This window comes from Malus domestica, chromosome 12, assembly GCF_042453785.1.
Source record: "Malus domestica chromosome 12, GDT2T_hap1".
NCBI classification, from domain to species: Eukaryota; Viridiplantae; Streptophyta; class Magnoliopsida; order Rosales; family Rosaceae; genus Malus; species Malus domestica.
Window position 1 is genome coordinate 15,052,864 of NC_091672.1, and position 15,659 is coordinate 15,068,522.

The 15,659-nt window shown below is 36.0% G+C and overlaps 1 protein-coding gene across 1 annotated transcript; it reads right to left on the reverse strand.

Annotated features, from left to right (window-relative positions):
* Positions 1–249: 249 nt before the first annotated feature.
* LOC103449922 (large ribosomal subunit protein eL24) lies at positions 250–2,469 on the reverse strand. The gene is made up of 5 exons (XM_008389250.4): positions 2,293–2,469; positions 1,491–1,566; positions 1,270–1,371; positions 722–870; positions 250–596 (listed from the first exon to the last, which is right to left on the reverse strand). Exons 1-5 carry the CDS (start codon positions 2,301–2,303, stop codon positions 443–445), a joined length of 492 nt encoding a protein of 163 aa, XP_008387472.1. The 5' UTR covers positions 2,304–2,469; the 3' UTR covers positions 250–442.
* Positions 2,470–15,659: the final 13,190 nt, after the last annotated feature.

The following is a 15,659-nucleotide window of genomic DNA, read 5'->3' on the forward strand; positions in this document are numbered from 1 at the left end:
TTCATTTTCGTGTGTTCTTGGAACGGCCACAGAAGAATTTGGAGAGCAAGTCAAGAACAAAAATATAGGACCCGAGTTTTCAGCCTCTTTGGGTATGTCCTATATGATGGTGACAAAGAGGATTTCTGATGATTTACAGAGGTTTCTATAGGGCCTGGGACGTTTTATGAACAAGAACAAAGACCACAATTGAAAAACTCACCCATCATGTCTCATAGGCATGGTCCGTGTGAAAGCTCGGTCCAAATCTTTTAAATCCAAAACAAACTGAATAACTATTAAGTACTTGGTAATATCAAAGTGACAGATATAGGATAGACGAAAGAAAATTACGAGCGGGGCCATCAAGCATGGCCAATCAATCCTTACAAAACCTTCAAATTAAACAAACACGTCCTATCTCTTACTCTACTCCGCAATAAGTAGACAACAGAACAGTGGCTTAACGCTTGCCGCCACCACCACCAAGCTTTGGTCCCTTGGGTGCACCTCCCTTGGGAATGCTGCCCTTGCCTTGAGTCTTCTGAGATTTCGTTACTTCTGCCTTCTTGGCCTTCTTCTCATCTTTGGTCTTCTTGATTCTTTCCTTAATTTCACTACAAAAGACATCCAGACATTAAATCAAACGATGAATCACAAAAGGTTGACATAAAAACATTGAAACTGAACAAGTTGAATGACAAAGTGAATCAAGGCTACAAGAATAGACAAGAACACTAACCGAAGTGCAGCTTCACGTGCAGCATCACGAACTTCTGGCTTCTCAGTTCTTCTCTTCTGGATAACCTCCAGGGTAGCACCGACAATAGACCTTGAGTAAGGTTTCTTGGTGGCACGTCTCCTCTTCTTCACAGCTTCTTGAGCAATATCCTAATTATGTCAAGAAAGCATCTGCAATTAATACAATATACAAAACAGACACTCGGCTGCCAGCTACTTCATACAACTATGAGATACAAACAACAGACTGCTAGGCTGCCAGCTACTTCATACTAAAAGAATGGCTTCTATGGGACAGTTTAAGAGGCTAAATTTATCATGAAAGATTGATCACAAGGAGATTAGCAGAAAAAGATTTATACAGATTATAAGGGAATATAACTAATGTATGATCAAAACAGATGATCAAAACCAAATCAATTTCCCGGAGTTTTAATCGCTTCTTATATCTAATGTAACTAATCAGGACATTTCTAAGATAACTATATCGATTGGGAGGGAGTATTGGCATCTAAGATTTAATATATCAAGTGAAAAGTGCATGTCTACCTTTTTGTGCTGCTTCCTGTACATGGCTGTCCAGGTAAGCTTTGACGGCTTCAGCTTGTTGTGAAAGTACCTTTTGCATTTGGAGTTGGCAAAAAGGAACACCTGAAAGACCACGACAGGTTATAAAAAAAAGGAAGAAATAACAACATTTTTCAAATGACAATTTCAATATATAATCTGATACAAAGTAAATTAACCTCAGATTTAATATGACTGCTTACCTGAGAATCAGAACGAATAAATCTGATGCCTCTTCCTGGGTATATCTTGTCACCGCTGAAACGACAGAGTTCCGTCCTGACAAGCGACACGAAAATATCTTATAAGCGGAATCAAATGTTCGTGGCTCAAACAGAACCACACAAGGGCAAGAAATAGAGAAGAAAACTACTTAAGCCTAAAACCCCAAACCATTCACGTACGTCTACCTCCCATTAAATCTCCACACAACTACCAGAATAGATTATCACCGAATAGGCAAACATAGAAATATCATTGATAGAAACTAGAACAAGTACACATCTCTGCCTACAAACGCGGATCAACAGCCTTTAACTATACGAGCACCTCACAACACTTTCCAATAACAAAAAACCCGAACATTCCCTCACACCAACAAGTTGAAAACTCACTGGATTTAGTTCTATCTGTAACCTATGTGAACCATGAAATGGCATCCACCTAAACACGATTTCCACAATTTCATACAAACAATTTGCTAAAATCCCTAACCTTTCACACAGATTCAAACAGTAAAAATCCAACACTTATTTATTGGGTTTCGACCATTGTTTCTAGCAATATTTCACAGATGTTCACATTCAACAAAAACAAAAAGCACTTTTCACCCAGAAAAGCACAAGCACGCACCAAACAGAGCATGTAAACAGCTTATTGCAAAAGCATAATCCAAAATCTAAATAGGAAATAGAGGATTCTCATCGGTTATTGTATGTAGAAAAATTTAAGAACCGCAAATGAAACCATCTCGATATCAGATCTCGACGAGAGAGAGAAGCATACTTGAGAACCATGGCTGCTGCCTCCTGCTGTTGTGCGTTGATGGAGCGGAAACCCTAGAAGCAGATTTGCTTATTACGCGGCTGAGTGTATCGGCCTTCTTAATATATAACCCTACTATCTCACCAAAAACCACGCAAGTAACACTGGGCCGTTGTATTTTGTTGTCTTTTTCGGCCCAAGACTACTTTCTGTTGGTGGGCCGGATGATATGGCTTATTTCTAATCAAATTGGACTTATTACACAGCCCATGTTTATGAGAAAAATTGTAACACAAAATGGATTGGTTACAAATCCGAAATAGGGTTACTGGTCCCGTTTCAGCGATCCTCTTCTTCGTCTGTGTGCAATTTCTTTTTCTTCATCGTGCGATCTTTTTTCTTCAATTTGGCCTTTGATATTCTGTTCGATTCGTCGTTGCTCTTCTTCTTCATTTCAACGACCATTTTTGGCGAGCTTGTCTTTGATCTAGGTCGTACAACAAGGATAGGTGTGGGCTATCTCAATCAGCGTCGCACAGTGGTCGTGGAGGGGTCATCGTAATCGCGTCGGAGCATCTTCAGTTTGGGTTGCCGGTCATAAATGTTGCTTCACTATTCCTTAGTCCTTCATGCATACTTTTCCTATTACAGTCTAATAATATTACTCTTCGTTTGTAAGTCGGAGGTATAAATTCGACTCACATAAAGGCGAAAAACGTATTATAGTTATGTTACGTTCAATACCTAGTTAGTGGTTGGGTCCTTTGTGTGGCCTAACCTAATAAATCACCTAGAATATCCCTCCCTTGAGGATATAATATCGTTGTATAAAAATAAGCTTATTTTTGTAATGCCCCCTAGACTCGACTTCAATCTTGTTTTTTGTCTAAAACTCAAATTTCACCAATTAACCACTTGGAATTCACTTTTCCTTTCACTTTATCTGAATTCTGTCAATTTTGTCAAAAAGATGTCAAATTGCTTATGTAGCAATACAAGTAGGACCCCATCACTCCAATAATAAAGAATTCCATGCTCCATTTATCCTAGAATGTCATGTATTACAGACTAAACTACTTTGATGCCATTAGACATGGTTTAAGGGATTTGGAGAAAGTTGAGGTTTCTTATAAAACCAATTGGCAATATGGAGAGTAACCTAATTTATAAGCACAGCCTAATTTATAAGCACATACAAAGTCCCTCTTTTCTTGATGTGGGATTCACCCTTAACATACCCCCTCACATGTTGCGAAAAACACATGAACAACACAAATCAAGGGACGTGGAACAAGTGTTGCCCGTTGGACTCCACACATGAGACAACATGCTCTGGTACCATGAAGAAAGTTAAGGTTTCACCATAAAACTAATTGGTAGTATGGGAGTTGCACAATCTCAAGCACATGTACGGTTCCTCATTTTCCTGATGTAGGATTCACTCTAAACAGGATTTAAGTTAATTTATATAAAATGAGCTTTACCTATAGGGATAAAAACACAAAAATCATTTCATAGAACTCTACTAGTTTTGAACCATTTCAAGGGGAGACAAAAACTCAAACCTCAACAAACCTAACCCAAAAACAAGCAAACAAAAAATTTAAATTCCAGTATGCCTACAATATGCTCGTTACTGACACCATCTATAAAAAATTTAAACTGATTATAGATTCATAAAAACTAATTTTCAAATTTTTTTGGACATCTGCAAGATCGATTTCAAAATTCATGCACTTCTACCAGATTAGTTTCAAAATTCTAGCAATTCTATAGGACCATGATTTCTAGGCCTTGGCATGTGGCACCTTGAGTGGCAAGAATGACCAGAATACCCATAGATCATAACTCTCAAACGATCAAACTTAGCTTTAGTCAAATGATCAGACTTAGCTTTAGTCAAACGGTCAGACATAGCCTTAAGTCTGATATCTATTTTACTTATCTCCCAAGTGAGGAACATTTAATTCAAGTCAAGTTAGGATAACTTAGGGATTAGGCAAGTAATCATAATCTTAGGAAGATTGGATATCTTATCCCAGATTCCCACCTAGGTAGTCTCTCAATTTAAGAATGATATTTTGCCGCCCCATAGTTTTGCTCCCCAGGCACATTATATTTTCACCCACTATAAAAAGTTTAAAAAATCGAATACTTTTCCCACCCACTTATATTCCTAAAATATCCCTAATTGTTTTAAGTTCTAAATATAATAAATATAAAGCATTATTTGAATCTTGGAGATTTTAGAAAAATATAACAACCACAAACATCCCTGCGCAATCCAGCCGAAAGTAACCACAACCAAGCACCACATATGACAGCAGCAACTTCTTTTCTCTTTGTCGCTGAGAAAGTTATTACCTTCGTTTCATTTTCTTCCCCTTTCTCCATTCCTCTCTATCTATTTCTTTCTCGTCCTACGAGATCTGGATTTTAAGATTCATATTTATATTTATTCCCAAATTCCAATTCAAAATTACAAGTTGAAAAGTAACGAGAAAAGAAGAGAGAGAGTTTGGTGTGTGTGGGGTGGATGGAAGAAATAGAAGATGGAGGCGGACAAAGAGTTTAAAAGGGGCAAAAGATGAAGAGAAAAAATGGGGAGGTTGTTGGACAACTTAATTCATTTCTCATTTTAAGTTTTTAATTTTTTTTCTATTGTTTTTTTTTCTTTTACTACAAAGAATATATAAGAGGATTTTTAACAAGACTATATTAAAGTTTTCATTAAAAATTGGGTGGGAAAATAAGACTATGAGGTGGGGCATATCAGCACTTCGATTTATTTGGGACTTACGCTCCAAACAAGGATTCTCAAGATCTATAAAATACCCTAGCCTGGTACTATCTCTCTACATTTCTTTTGATCCAAGACTCTCTACCAATAATCGTCACATATTCTCTTTTACACGCCTGTTCGCCTACAAGTAGACATGGGGAAGCATCATGATGTTGTAACAACCACACCACTAGTTTTCTAGAACTACATCAATTATTCAATCCTTCTTCCTAAAGATATGAAGGTAGTCCGATATGGATTCAATCACACTCCCAATCAATCTTATTCTCCCATTGCCAGTGGTCGTGGAGGGGTCATCGTAATCGCGTCAGAGCATCTTCAGTTTGGGTTGCCGGTCATAAATGTTGCTTCACTATTCCGTAGTCCTTCATGCATTCTTTTCCTATTACAGTCTAATAATATTACTCTTCATTTGTAAGTCGGAGGTATAAATTCGACTCACATAAAGGCGAAAAACGTATTATAGTTATGTTACGTTCAATACCTAGTTAGTGGTTGGGCCCTTTGTGAATGAAATTTTGTGAAAAACATGTTCATTTAAGCAACATCTATAGCATGCAATTAACAAATTAAAGGCGGAATCATGCTTATATGCACTTAAAAACAAAACATTAACCATGAAATTCAAAGCCTAGTAGATTGGTGAACCTTGACTCAACTTAAAACAACATTTGTTAGTTGAGAAATTATACCTTTGTAGATTCCTCTTTGCATAAGCAAAGGCTAATCACCCAAAGAGAGGGCTTTCATTCCTTGCATCTTAGATCTATGGATTTGGATGGATGAAATGGTTCTCCAAGTTCCTAAAATTGAGAACCTCTAAGTCTCTTCACCAAGGTTAGATTGGAGAAGAAATGAGTGACCTTGGAGTAGTAGGATTGCTAGCTAAACCCTCTAAGGAGGCCAGCCACTTTAGAGAGAAATGAGAGCTTATGTTCTCATCCTTTCCCCAAAAGAAAAACCCTAAATGAATTTTGGCTATAAAGTCATATTTATACCTTAATTCATTGGAGTGGCAAACTTGTAAATAAGTCCAAAACTCACTACATCTCTAAATGGCCAGCCTTAGGGTATTATTGGGCTAATTGGGCCTTTGTGAATCATTATTCATTAAGTTGTCATACAACTTAATTCAATGGGCTTGACGTTCGAAGCCCATTGGGCCTTAAGGTCCAAAACTATCCCGAGATCTTTAACGAACTTATTCGTTTGATTAATTAACATATTAATTAATCATTGCCATAAATAATTAAACCATTTAATTATTCTTACTCTTCTCCATTGTTTCTTCAATCTCCACCTTACACGGTGTACGATCCATTAGGTTCCTTTTAGCGAGGCAGTGGGCGATTAAAACCATTTCAAATCGATTGTGAATTAAAACTTACTTTCAATTCTCCCTTTAGTGATTATACACGTTTAGGGCTTCCACAAACCATGAGTGACACCTAGCAGCATATCATGGTTACCCAAGCTAATCAGAAGAGGTGGAGAACCTATTCAGTTTAGGATTACAAATGCAATACGGTATTTCTCTAATACAATACTCTTGACCACATTGTTTGGTTTGATAGTTTATTCATGTCTACTATCCAATGTGATTCGTGTGCTTATATGATTACCTTGAATGTGATTTGGAACGACTTCCTAAATCTCATTCATACTCTGGTCAGAGATTCTTAATCATATCATAGAGTATTCTCCCCCAAACGGTTTGAAGGTTAGAGATCCCTTGTTGCGCATTCACTTGCCTCCATGGCTAAGTGGCTTAACCCCAACTATGCCGTGGACACCTGCGAATGGAGTGACTTTGACATAATCAAAGATCAAGGACCTAACCACAAGACAACTATGATGCCTCAGGTCAAAGGACTACTTTGCATTATCCCAACCTTGAGTTCTCATGTGACATGAGTATGAGAACTCTTCGTTGATCGTGTTCAGTGAACTCATTCCTTATTGAGCACCTACGTACTTGTCTTGGTGTCAGTCACACCAATGACTCGAGACCAGTCACTCTCACTAAGAGAAGACATAGCACATACTGATCTTAACGGACTGTCAATGCCCAATTGGCAATCCTATGATCAGGAACGTTTAGGATATGTATACAAAAGAATGGTCTCATGAATCTAACTTCTTTAGATCGCATTCTCCCAATCACATATTCCTTGGACTTATCATTTAAGCGTTTAACATTTATATGAGACGGCTTAAACAATAATCTTTGTTCTTGATATTAAACTAGATTAGTTTAACATGTGAAATGTTCGTAAAGTATTATCATATGATTGGTTTGAGGGCACATTTCCAACAATCTCCCACTTGCACTAGAGCCAATCAGCTTGGTCATCAATGATGATACCTCTTCTGTAGTCATTTCAAAAATGGCTGAGTAGTAGGCCTAGACAATGGATATCTATATGTTATCCATAGAAGCAACCTTAAGAATCATGACGTCACCATTATACATGATTCTTAATCATGTGGTTCAGTCTCTCAATTGAGTTTGGATCTTGATGAGACCTTGATTCCCTGGCTTGAGCTATTGCCCCATTAGTGTCGTAGTGTCAGTACACTAGAGACACTTTCTGGTTGGAACCGAATAGAGAGTTCATAAATGAACTTTCCCATCCAAACAACATTGTTGTAAACTTCTATAAGGCAATATATTTTGCATTCATAATGGAACACACTAAAGTCATTACTTTTAATGTTTCCATCCAAATATCTCTTTAGTCGTAAAAAAGAGATATCTGATTATCTCTTCATTCATAATGAAGAAACATCCAATTATGGATTAGATTCATAATCTAATACATTTACGCTTCCTTTACGTTACTCTAATTCTTCCTCATTCTTTGAGGAATTTATCCTTTAGTATTTCTTAAATACTTAAGGACTCACTTGACAGTTGCCATGGTTCTGATCCTGGGCTTGCATTGATATTGTCTTGTACCGATCTAGGTACAATTCATATCAATGTTTTTCATACAATATGAAATACGTAAATCACCTTTCTGCGTATGCATACAGGATTCTATTTATGCATTATGTTTATTTAGGAGTCAAAAGGGTACGTTCCCTTTGAGAAGAACAACTTCCTAGTCTCACTAGAGTTGTCCTTTTGATTTGAAGTTTGTCATCATATGAGAAACTTCCTAGCATCTCTTGTCTATCATTAGGGTTTGATATAATCCAATTATATCCTGAAATCTATCATTATAGATTTCCATCCCATGTTTATAGACTATGTCTCCCATATACATTCTATCTTTATAGAATGTTTATAGTCATAACTTTAACGAAGAAGTATTCTTTTCATTTCCAAAATTAATATATCATATATGTGTATATATATATATATATATATTTAAATTTAGGAACATGATTAACTCCCACTAATCTTTTGTAAACCTAGTAAACAAAAGATTCATTTACATCTTTATGAGAAATCAATTGATTTGATCTTTCTCTCATAAGACGCTTATGGCTCCCACTAGCTTGCTAAGATTCTTGATGGATGGATCTCTACAACTTACATGTCTTGTGATTTATAGTTTTAGACATATATTATCAAGACTATCTTAATAATGGTTTCGGAAACCCATATTATGTCCAAATATTGAATCACCATTTAGTTGTAGCTAGCAATCTTCGAATTAATTGAAACCAAGACTATCTCAAAGATGGTTTCTTCAAAGTCAACCATTCTCTTTGATTGTAGTCACCTTAAGCTACCAATTAGCTTATGAAGGTTTCATTATTTCGGGTCAAATGGTACTTTACCATTTCCTTGAGTATATATCATATATACACTCAATGTAGTCATAAGGATTTTCATTCTTATTTCTTTCGAATTAAGAGGTGTAACTCTATGACATAGTCATAAAGTTCAAACCATTCAACTGAGACAGTTTATAAATCCTTCTCGACTACCTTGGAGCTTGTGGTATAGGAACTAGGTTGTTATATTTGTTGATTATTATCTTGTCTCTCAAAGAACCCATTCTTTGAGTTCTATCTCTCATTCATTTGCACTTAGGCAAATCATATTGTAAGATTACAATGAACTACCCAACAAAACAACATTTGTTAGTTGGTTTATAGAAGCGATATCCAAAAGTTAATTTAAGGATATCCCACAAGATTGTTATCAAACAAATATTGCTTATTAGCACAAAACCCCAAATCTTAACATGCTTGAGATTTGTCTTTTTTTCCAACTACATCTTATGGAGTCATGAAAATTTTGGAAGATCTTCTAATTGACAATCATATTGTTTTTAGAAGTATATATCCTATATATGGGTAATAGATAACATCTAATGAACTAAATCTTATTCGAGTTCGTTCTTCTCCTAATAGAGAAATTCATTATCTTATGATGCTATTTTCCTTGATATCTTTCAAGGAAACTCATCTAAAGTGTTACTTTTCCTTGGATCAAATCTAAGGAGGTAAATACTTTAGATGTCTTACTCATCAACTTACATTTCTTGAATTCTTTGAAACATTTTACAAAGTATTCGGACTTGTGTTTATTAAAAAATAAACTATAGTCCAACCGAGAGTGATCTTCGGTGAATGTCATCCATCATGAGTAGTATTATGTTGTGGACAAGTGCCATTAACATCTAAGTGAATTAACCTCAACAACTTTGTGATTCTTTCTTCTTTCCAAAAGAATAAAGATTAGAACATTTTGCCTCTATACAATTTAACAAGAAGGTATTGGATCCGGATCTAACGATCCAAAGCATCCATCTCTGATCAACTCGTAATTTATGTTTTAGAGGTATCACAACTCAGTTGGGATTAGTCACTATCTTGCAGCCTTTTGGGTTTTTAAGCATCATTATATTCTAAACAGTTAACACTACCATATCATCTCCACTATAGAGACAATCAATTAGATTACTATAATCCAATTATTGACTAATAAAGAACAATGTTTTGTCAAACAAAACATTCATCCATCTCTACTATAGTGATGGAATTAAGTTCCTTAAAATTGGAATGTAAAGACAATCTTTGGTTTTTCCAATTTCTTTGGTAGTACATATGAGGAAGTAAGTACTATTTGCTTTCGCAGAGATCTTTATTTTATTCACGTTCCAAATGTGAATCACCTTTTTCTTCTCTCATATATCTTCTACTTCTTATTAGTCACACTTTTACAACGATTGTAAAACATAGTTACTAATACGGAATCAAGCATTCAAGTAGAAGAACCAACTGTTTTGAACTATTCAAGAACAATTTACAACACCTTCGAAAGGTGTGTTCTTGACACTTGCAAGACATTTCTTGCAAATACCCCTTCCAATGTCCATCCTTTCATAAAGAAAGTTTGTTCCCTTGGAGTTAATTTTATCTTCTTCATTTGACTTCTCCTTTGACTACAATAGTCATGGTCCCTAAACTCCCACTATCTCTTTTGAAACTTATTTCAATTGTGTTATACACTTCAAAAATTTTGGAGAGCATGTGTTTATTGTTCACTACATAGTTTACAATAAACTTAGTGAACCATTAGGATAGAGACATAAAGGTGAAGTCCTAGCCTAGTTTCCGTCTCGTTAAGTGGTTTATCACTTCAACACTCAATGATTCAAAATCATCATAAGTCCATGTTGATGGACTATTTTTGTCAAACAACCATTATGTTCTAAACATAATTACAAACTTTCAAGAGTTGTTTAAGGCAACTCTCATTTCTTCATACAATAATTTGTAAGTGAAGAATCATGGCACATAAAGTGTCCATGCCTTTGTGCTTTCTTCTTAAGTTCCTTGTTCATGTAACAAAGAAACAAGCACTAATGTTTGCGTTAGTTAAGGGTTGTTCAAAGCAACTCTTATTTCTTCATACAACGATTTGTAATTGAAGAATTATGACTTTAAAAGTGTTGTCCTCTTTATGATAGACTTATCTAACATGTTCTTCCAATGGTACATTATCAATAGGAAGATTGTGAGGATGAGACTACTTAGGTACATATACAATCCATTTAAGACAATCTTTGGGATTGTTGTACCAAGTCCGGAAACTAAAGCATTCGGCTTTTCTTTGTCAAGTTTTGGATAGCGTTTGCAAATATATTGGTAAACAAATACATAACGAATATAAATTGATTGATTTTAAGCCATTTGATTCGGGTCTTTAAATCAAATAGCACCACCCACTATTTTTGGCAAATTTCATATCCCTCATTGGAATTCGAGAGTTTTGGAGGTAACTCTTAGTAGGGTATGGGAGACTCACTATTACCAAGCCCACCTCACAATGATATGATGTTGGCTAGCATTAATAATAATGAGAAAGTACGTTTACTCATTTGCATCTCGTGCAAGTACCCATCTTATTTGGCCTCTAGAGAATGTAGCCTCACAATTATATGATGTTGGCTCCATTGCACTTAGTTAAGTCATTCCCACCATGCAAGTTCGGGTAGGGGTTCAAGAACAACCTCACAATGATATGATGTTGGCTATTCTCGTTGCCTACCTTTCACAACATCAAGTATGCATATAGACTCCTCCTGAGTGTAAGCACGCACTTTGTACTCCCCCATGATAAGGTGAAGTCGGTGTACGAGTCACAAACGATCGGAGCCTACCACGGTGGAAGGCCACGAAAGAGTGTTCAAAGCACTCTCACGCTTCTCAACTTAATAATGGTTTGGTTGAGGGTTTTTAGGTCTCATCACATATAAATATTCATTTTAATCTTTATTAAAACAATTTTGGTCCTATTACAACTATTGGTCCATTTGATTGAATTTAGTTGTATATAATACTACCACTATGCTTATAAAATGGTTTTTAAAGCAAGAGTATATGATACCACTAACATAAACTTTGCATTCATTTGATGGACTATATAGTTGCCTTAGGGCCTTAGAATGACTATGAACCTTTGTTTAGATTCAACACGAGCCTAGTGTTGAATCTCGGTCTAGGGATGGTGATTGATTTTAGTTACGCGTTTAATCACATTAAGGCGTGTTGTCTTAGGGGCGTTAGACCCTCTACTCCATTTTCATGCATATTAAATAATACCAGAAAGGAGTACTTCAAAGTAAAGATGAGCTTATGCTCTTTACAACATTTGAATAAAACAAATTACTTTAAAGTAAAGAAGAGCTTATGCTCTTTTACAACATTTGATCAAATCAAATTACAACCAAAATCTAATCTACACATTCCCATGGTTCAAACAAATTTGAAACGGCCTTTCACATAGCTCAATTATCGTAGGCATAGGTTCATAATCACCCTTTAATTAATTAACACTTTAACTAATTAAATTGAATGCAACATTTTCATTTGGTTTTTGTATCCATAGAATTCATTTAAATGGAGCTAAATGAAATGAAAATCCAATTCTCATTTAAAGAGACAAAACCATTTTGTTCTCAACCTAATTTGGGTCAAAATGCAATAACCTCAACATTTTGTAAAAACACAAAAGTCCACTACTTCATGTAATTACAACTAGAACCCAAAAATTTCAACAAATTCGAAAACTTCATTAAAGGAACAAAAAAATTTGTCCTTTAATGATTTTGGGCCTTTACATAAATACGTAAACTTTTGGGTCAAACTACAAATTACACAAAAGTACCAAAACTTTATGTAATTGCATAAAAGCCCCAAAAACACCCCACTTGTAGGGTGGCCGGTTTTGGAGAGAAGGGAGTGATGTGTGTGTTGATTTGTAGTTTTAGACATAAAGTCATGCAAGTGGTGCATGACATAAATGTCATGCAAGTGGTGTGTGTGAAAGGGAATTAATCCTTACACACCCACCAATATTTCTTACACCTTTCTAAATAAATATCTAAAACATTTAAACATATGAAAGACATAAAACATAAACTTTATGAAATAAATCAAAACTTTGAATCAAAACACCAAACTTTTTGTTCTTGGCAAAAATGTCAAGAACAATGAAGAACACTCATGAAAAACTCAAAAATTTCCATGAACATTTTTCACCCAAAAACATCCCAAAACCATTCAAACTTAAGGGAAATAACATATAACCAAACTAGGGTACATAGGGGTTCCAAAAGTCACTTGAAAACACTTTTAACAAGTCAAAGATGAACCCAAAAATCCACCCTTTGGATTTGGCCGAATTTTCCCAAAAACATGGCACCAAATTTTAGCTCCAATATTCATGCTCATATGAACTACATTTACAACATTTGAGATGGCAAATTTTCTAACAAAATTTACATTCAAAGAAACAAGCATAAAGCTTGTAACATATTACAACTTTTAAATCAAAAACTATGAACTACAAAACCCAAAAGGATTCACCAACTACTAGACCTAGGCTCTGATACCACTTGAAGGAAATTTTGTGAAAAACATGTTCATTTAAGCAACATCTATAGCATGCAATTAACAAATTAAAGGCGGAATCATGCTTGTATGCACTTAAAAACAAAACATTAACCATGAAATTAAAAGCCTGGTAGATTGGTGAACCTTGACTCAACTTAAAACAACATTTGTTAGTTGAGAAATTATACCTTTGTAGATTCCTCTTTGCATAAGCAAAGGCTAATCACCCAAAGAGAGGGCTTTCATTCCTTGCATCTTAGATCTATGGATTTGGATGGATGAAATGGTTCTCCAAGTTCCCAAAATTGAGAACCTCTAAGTCTCTTCACCAAGGTTAGATTGGAGAAGAAATGAGTGACCTTGGAGTAGTAGGATTGCTAGCTAAACCCTCCAAGGAGGCCGGCCACTTTAGAGAGAAAGGAGAGCTTATGTTCTCATCATTTCCCCAAAAGAAAAACCCTAAATGAATTTTGGCTATAAAGTCATATTTATACCTTAATTCATTGGAGTGGCAAACTTGTAAATAAGTCCAAAACTCACTACATCTCTAAATGGCCAGCCTTAGGGTATTATTGGGCTAATTGGGCCTTTGTGAATCATTATTCATTAAGTTGTCATACAACTTAATTCAATGGGCTTGACGTTCGAAGCCCATTGGGCCTTAAGGTCCAAAACTATCCCGAGATCTTTAATGAACTTATTCGTTTGATTAATTAACATATTAATTAATCCTTGCCATAAATAATTAAATCATTTAATTATTCTTACTCATCTCCATTGTTTCTTCAATCTCCACCTTACACGGTGTACGATCCATTAGGTTCCTTTTAGCGAGGCAGTGGGCGATTAAAACCATTTCAAATCGATTGTGAATTGAAATTTACTTTCAATTCTCCCTTTAGTGATTATACACGTTTAGGGCTTCCACAAACCATGAGTGACACTTAGCAGCATATCATGGTTACCCAAGCTAATCAGAAGAGGTGGAGAACCTATTCAGTTTAGGATTACAAATGCAATACGGTCTTTCTCTAATACAATACTCTTGACCACATTGTTTGGTTTGATAGTTTATTCATGTCTACTATCCAATGTGATTCGTGTGCTTATATGATTACCTTGAATGTGATTTGGAACGACTTCCTAAATCTCATTCATACTCTGGCCAGAGATTCTTAATCATATCATAGAGTATTCTCCCCCAAACGGTTTGAAGGTTAGAGATCCCTTGTTGCGCATTCACTTGCCTCCATGGCTAAGTGGCTTAACCCCAACTATGCCGTGGACACCCGTGAATGGAGTGACTTTGACATAATCAAAGATCAAGGACCTAACCACAAGACAACTATGATGCCTCAGGTCAAAGGACTACTTTGCATTATCTCAACCTTGAGTTCTCATGTGACATGAGTATGAGAACTCTTCGTTGATCGTGTTCAGTGAAATCATTCCTTATTGAGCACCTACGTACTTGTCTTGGTGTCAGTCACACCAATGACTCGAGACCAGTCATTCTCACTAAGAGAAGACATAGCACATACTGATTTTAACGGACTGTCAATGCCTAATTGGCATTCCTATGATCAGGAACGTTTATGATATGTATACGAAAGAATGGTCTCATGAATCTAACTTCTTTAGATCGCATTCTCCCAATCACATATTCCTTGTGTCACGGGATGACTCTTTAAGCCTTCCGCCCGTGCGGCACTTAGACTTGAATACCTCGATGAACAAGCTAAGTAAGCCTTCGAAGCCTCGCTTCCCCGGATCGAATCACAAAGAAAGCTAAGATAGCTTGGAGAATGCTAAAATCACTTAGAAGATGGGAGAAAGGAAGCTTTGTATTGAAACGTAAGAGAGCTTTACAATTGCTTACAACTCTTGGATGGTTTGGCCAAATGGCCTTACCTCCTATTTATAGGCCTAAGTCACCTCCTCAATGGAGGGTTCTAGAATCCCCTACTTACATCCAAAAATATCTAGCATAGTTCTAGATACAACTTGCCTAATCTAGATTATTCTAGGTGAGGCTTAAATATGTACACTTGTGTGGAATGTTCCGGAATGCCCTAGATTATCTTGAATGCTCCGCCACGTTCTTGATTTCTCCGGGACGTTCCAGAAGCTTCCATGAAGACATGGCTTCATGGGCTTAGATATATGATGTCTTGGGCATTTTCTTTGTTTTTAACATGCGGCCCGTGACATCCTCCCCCACTTAAGC

Excerpts from the sequence above, each read along its gene's own strand:
- LOC103449922 (XM_008389250.4), bottom strand. Across the intron at positions 1,372-1,490 it reads TTATTCGTTCTGATTCTCAG|GTGTTCCTTTTTGCCAACTC; the intron begins GTAAGCAGTCAT and ends GTGGTCTTTCAG. Across the intron at positions 597-721 it reads GCACGTGAAGCTGCACTTCG|TGAAATTAAGGAAAGAATCA; the intron begins GTTAGTGTTCTT and ends TGTCTTTTGTAG.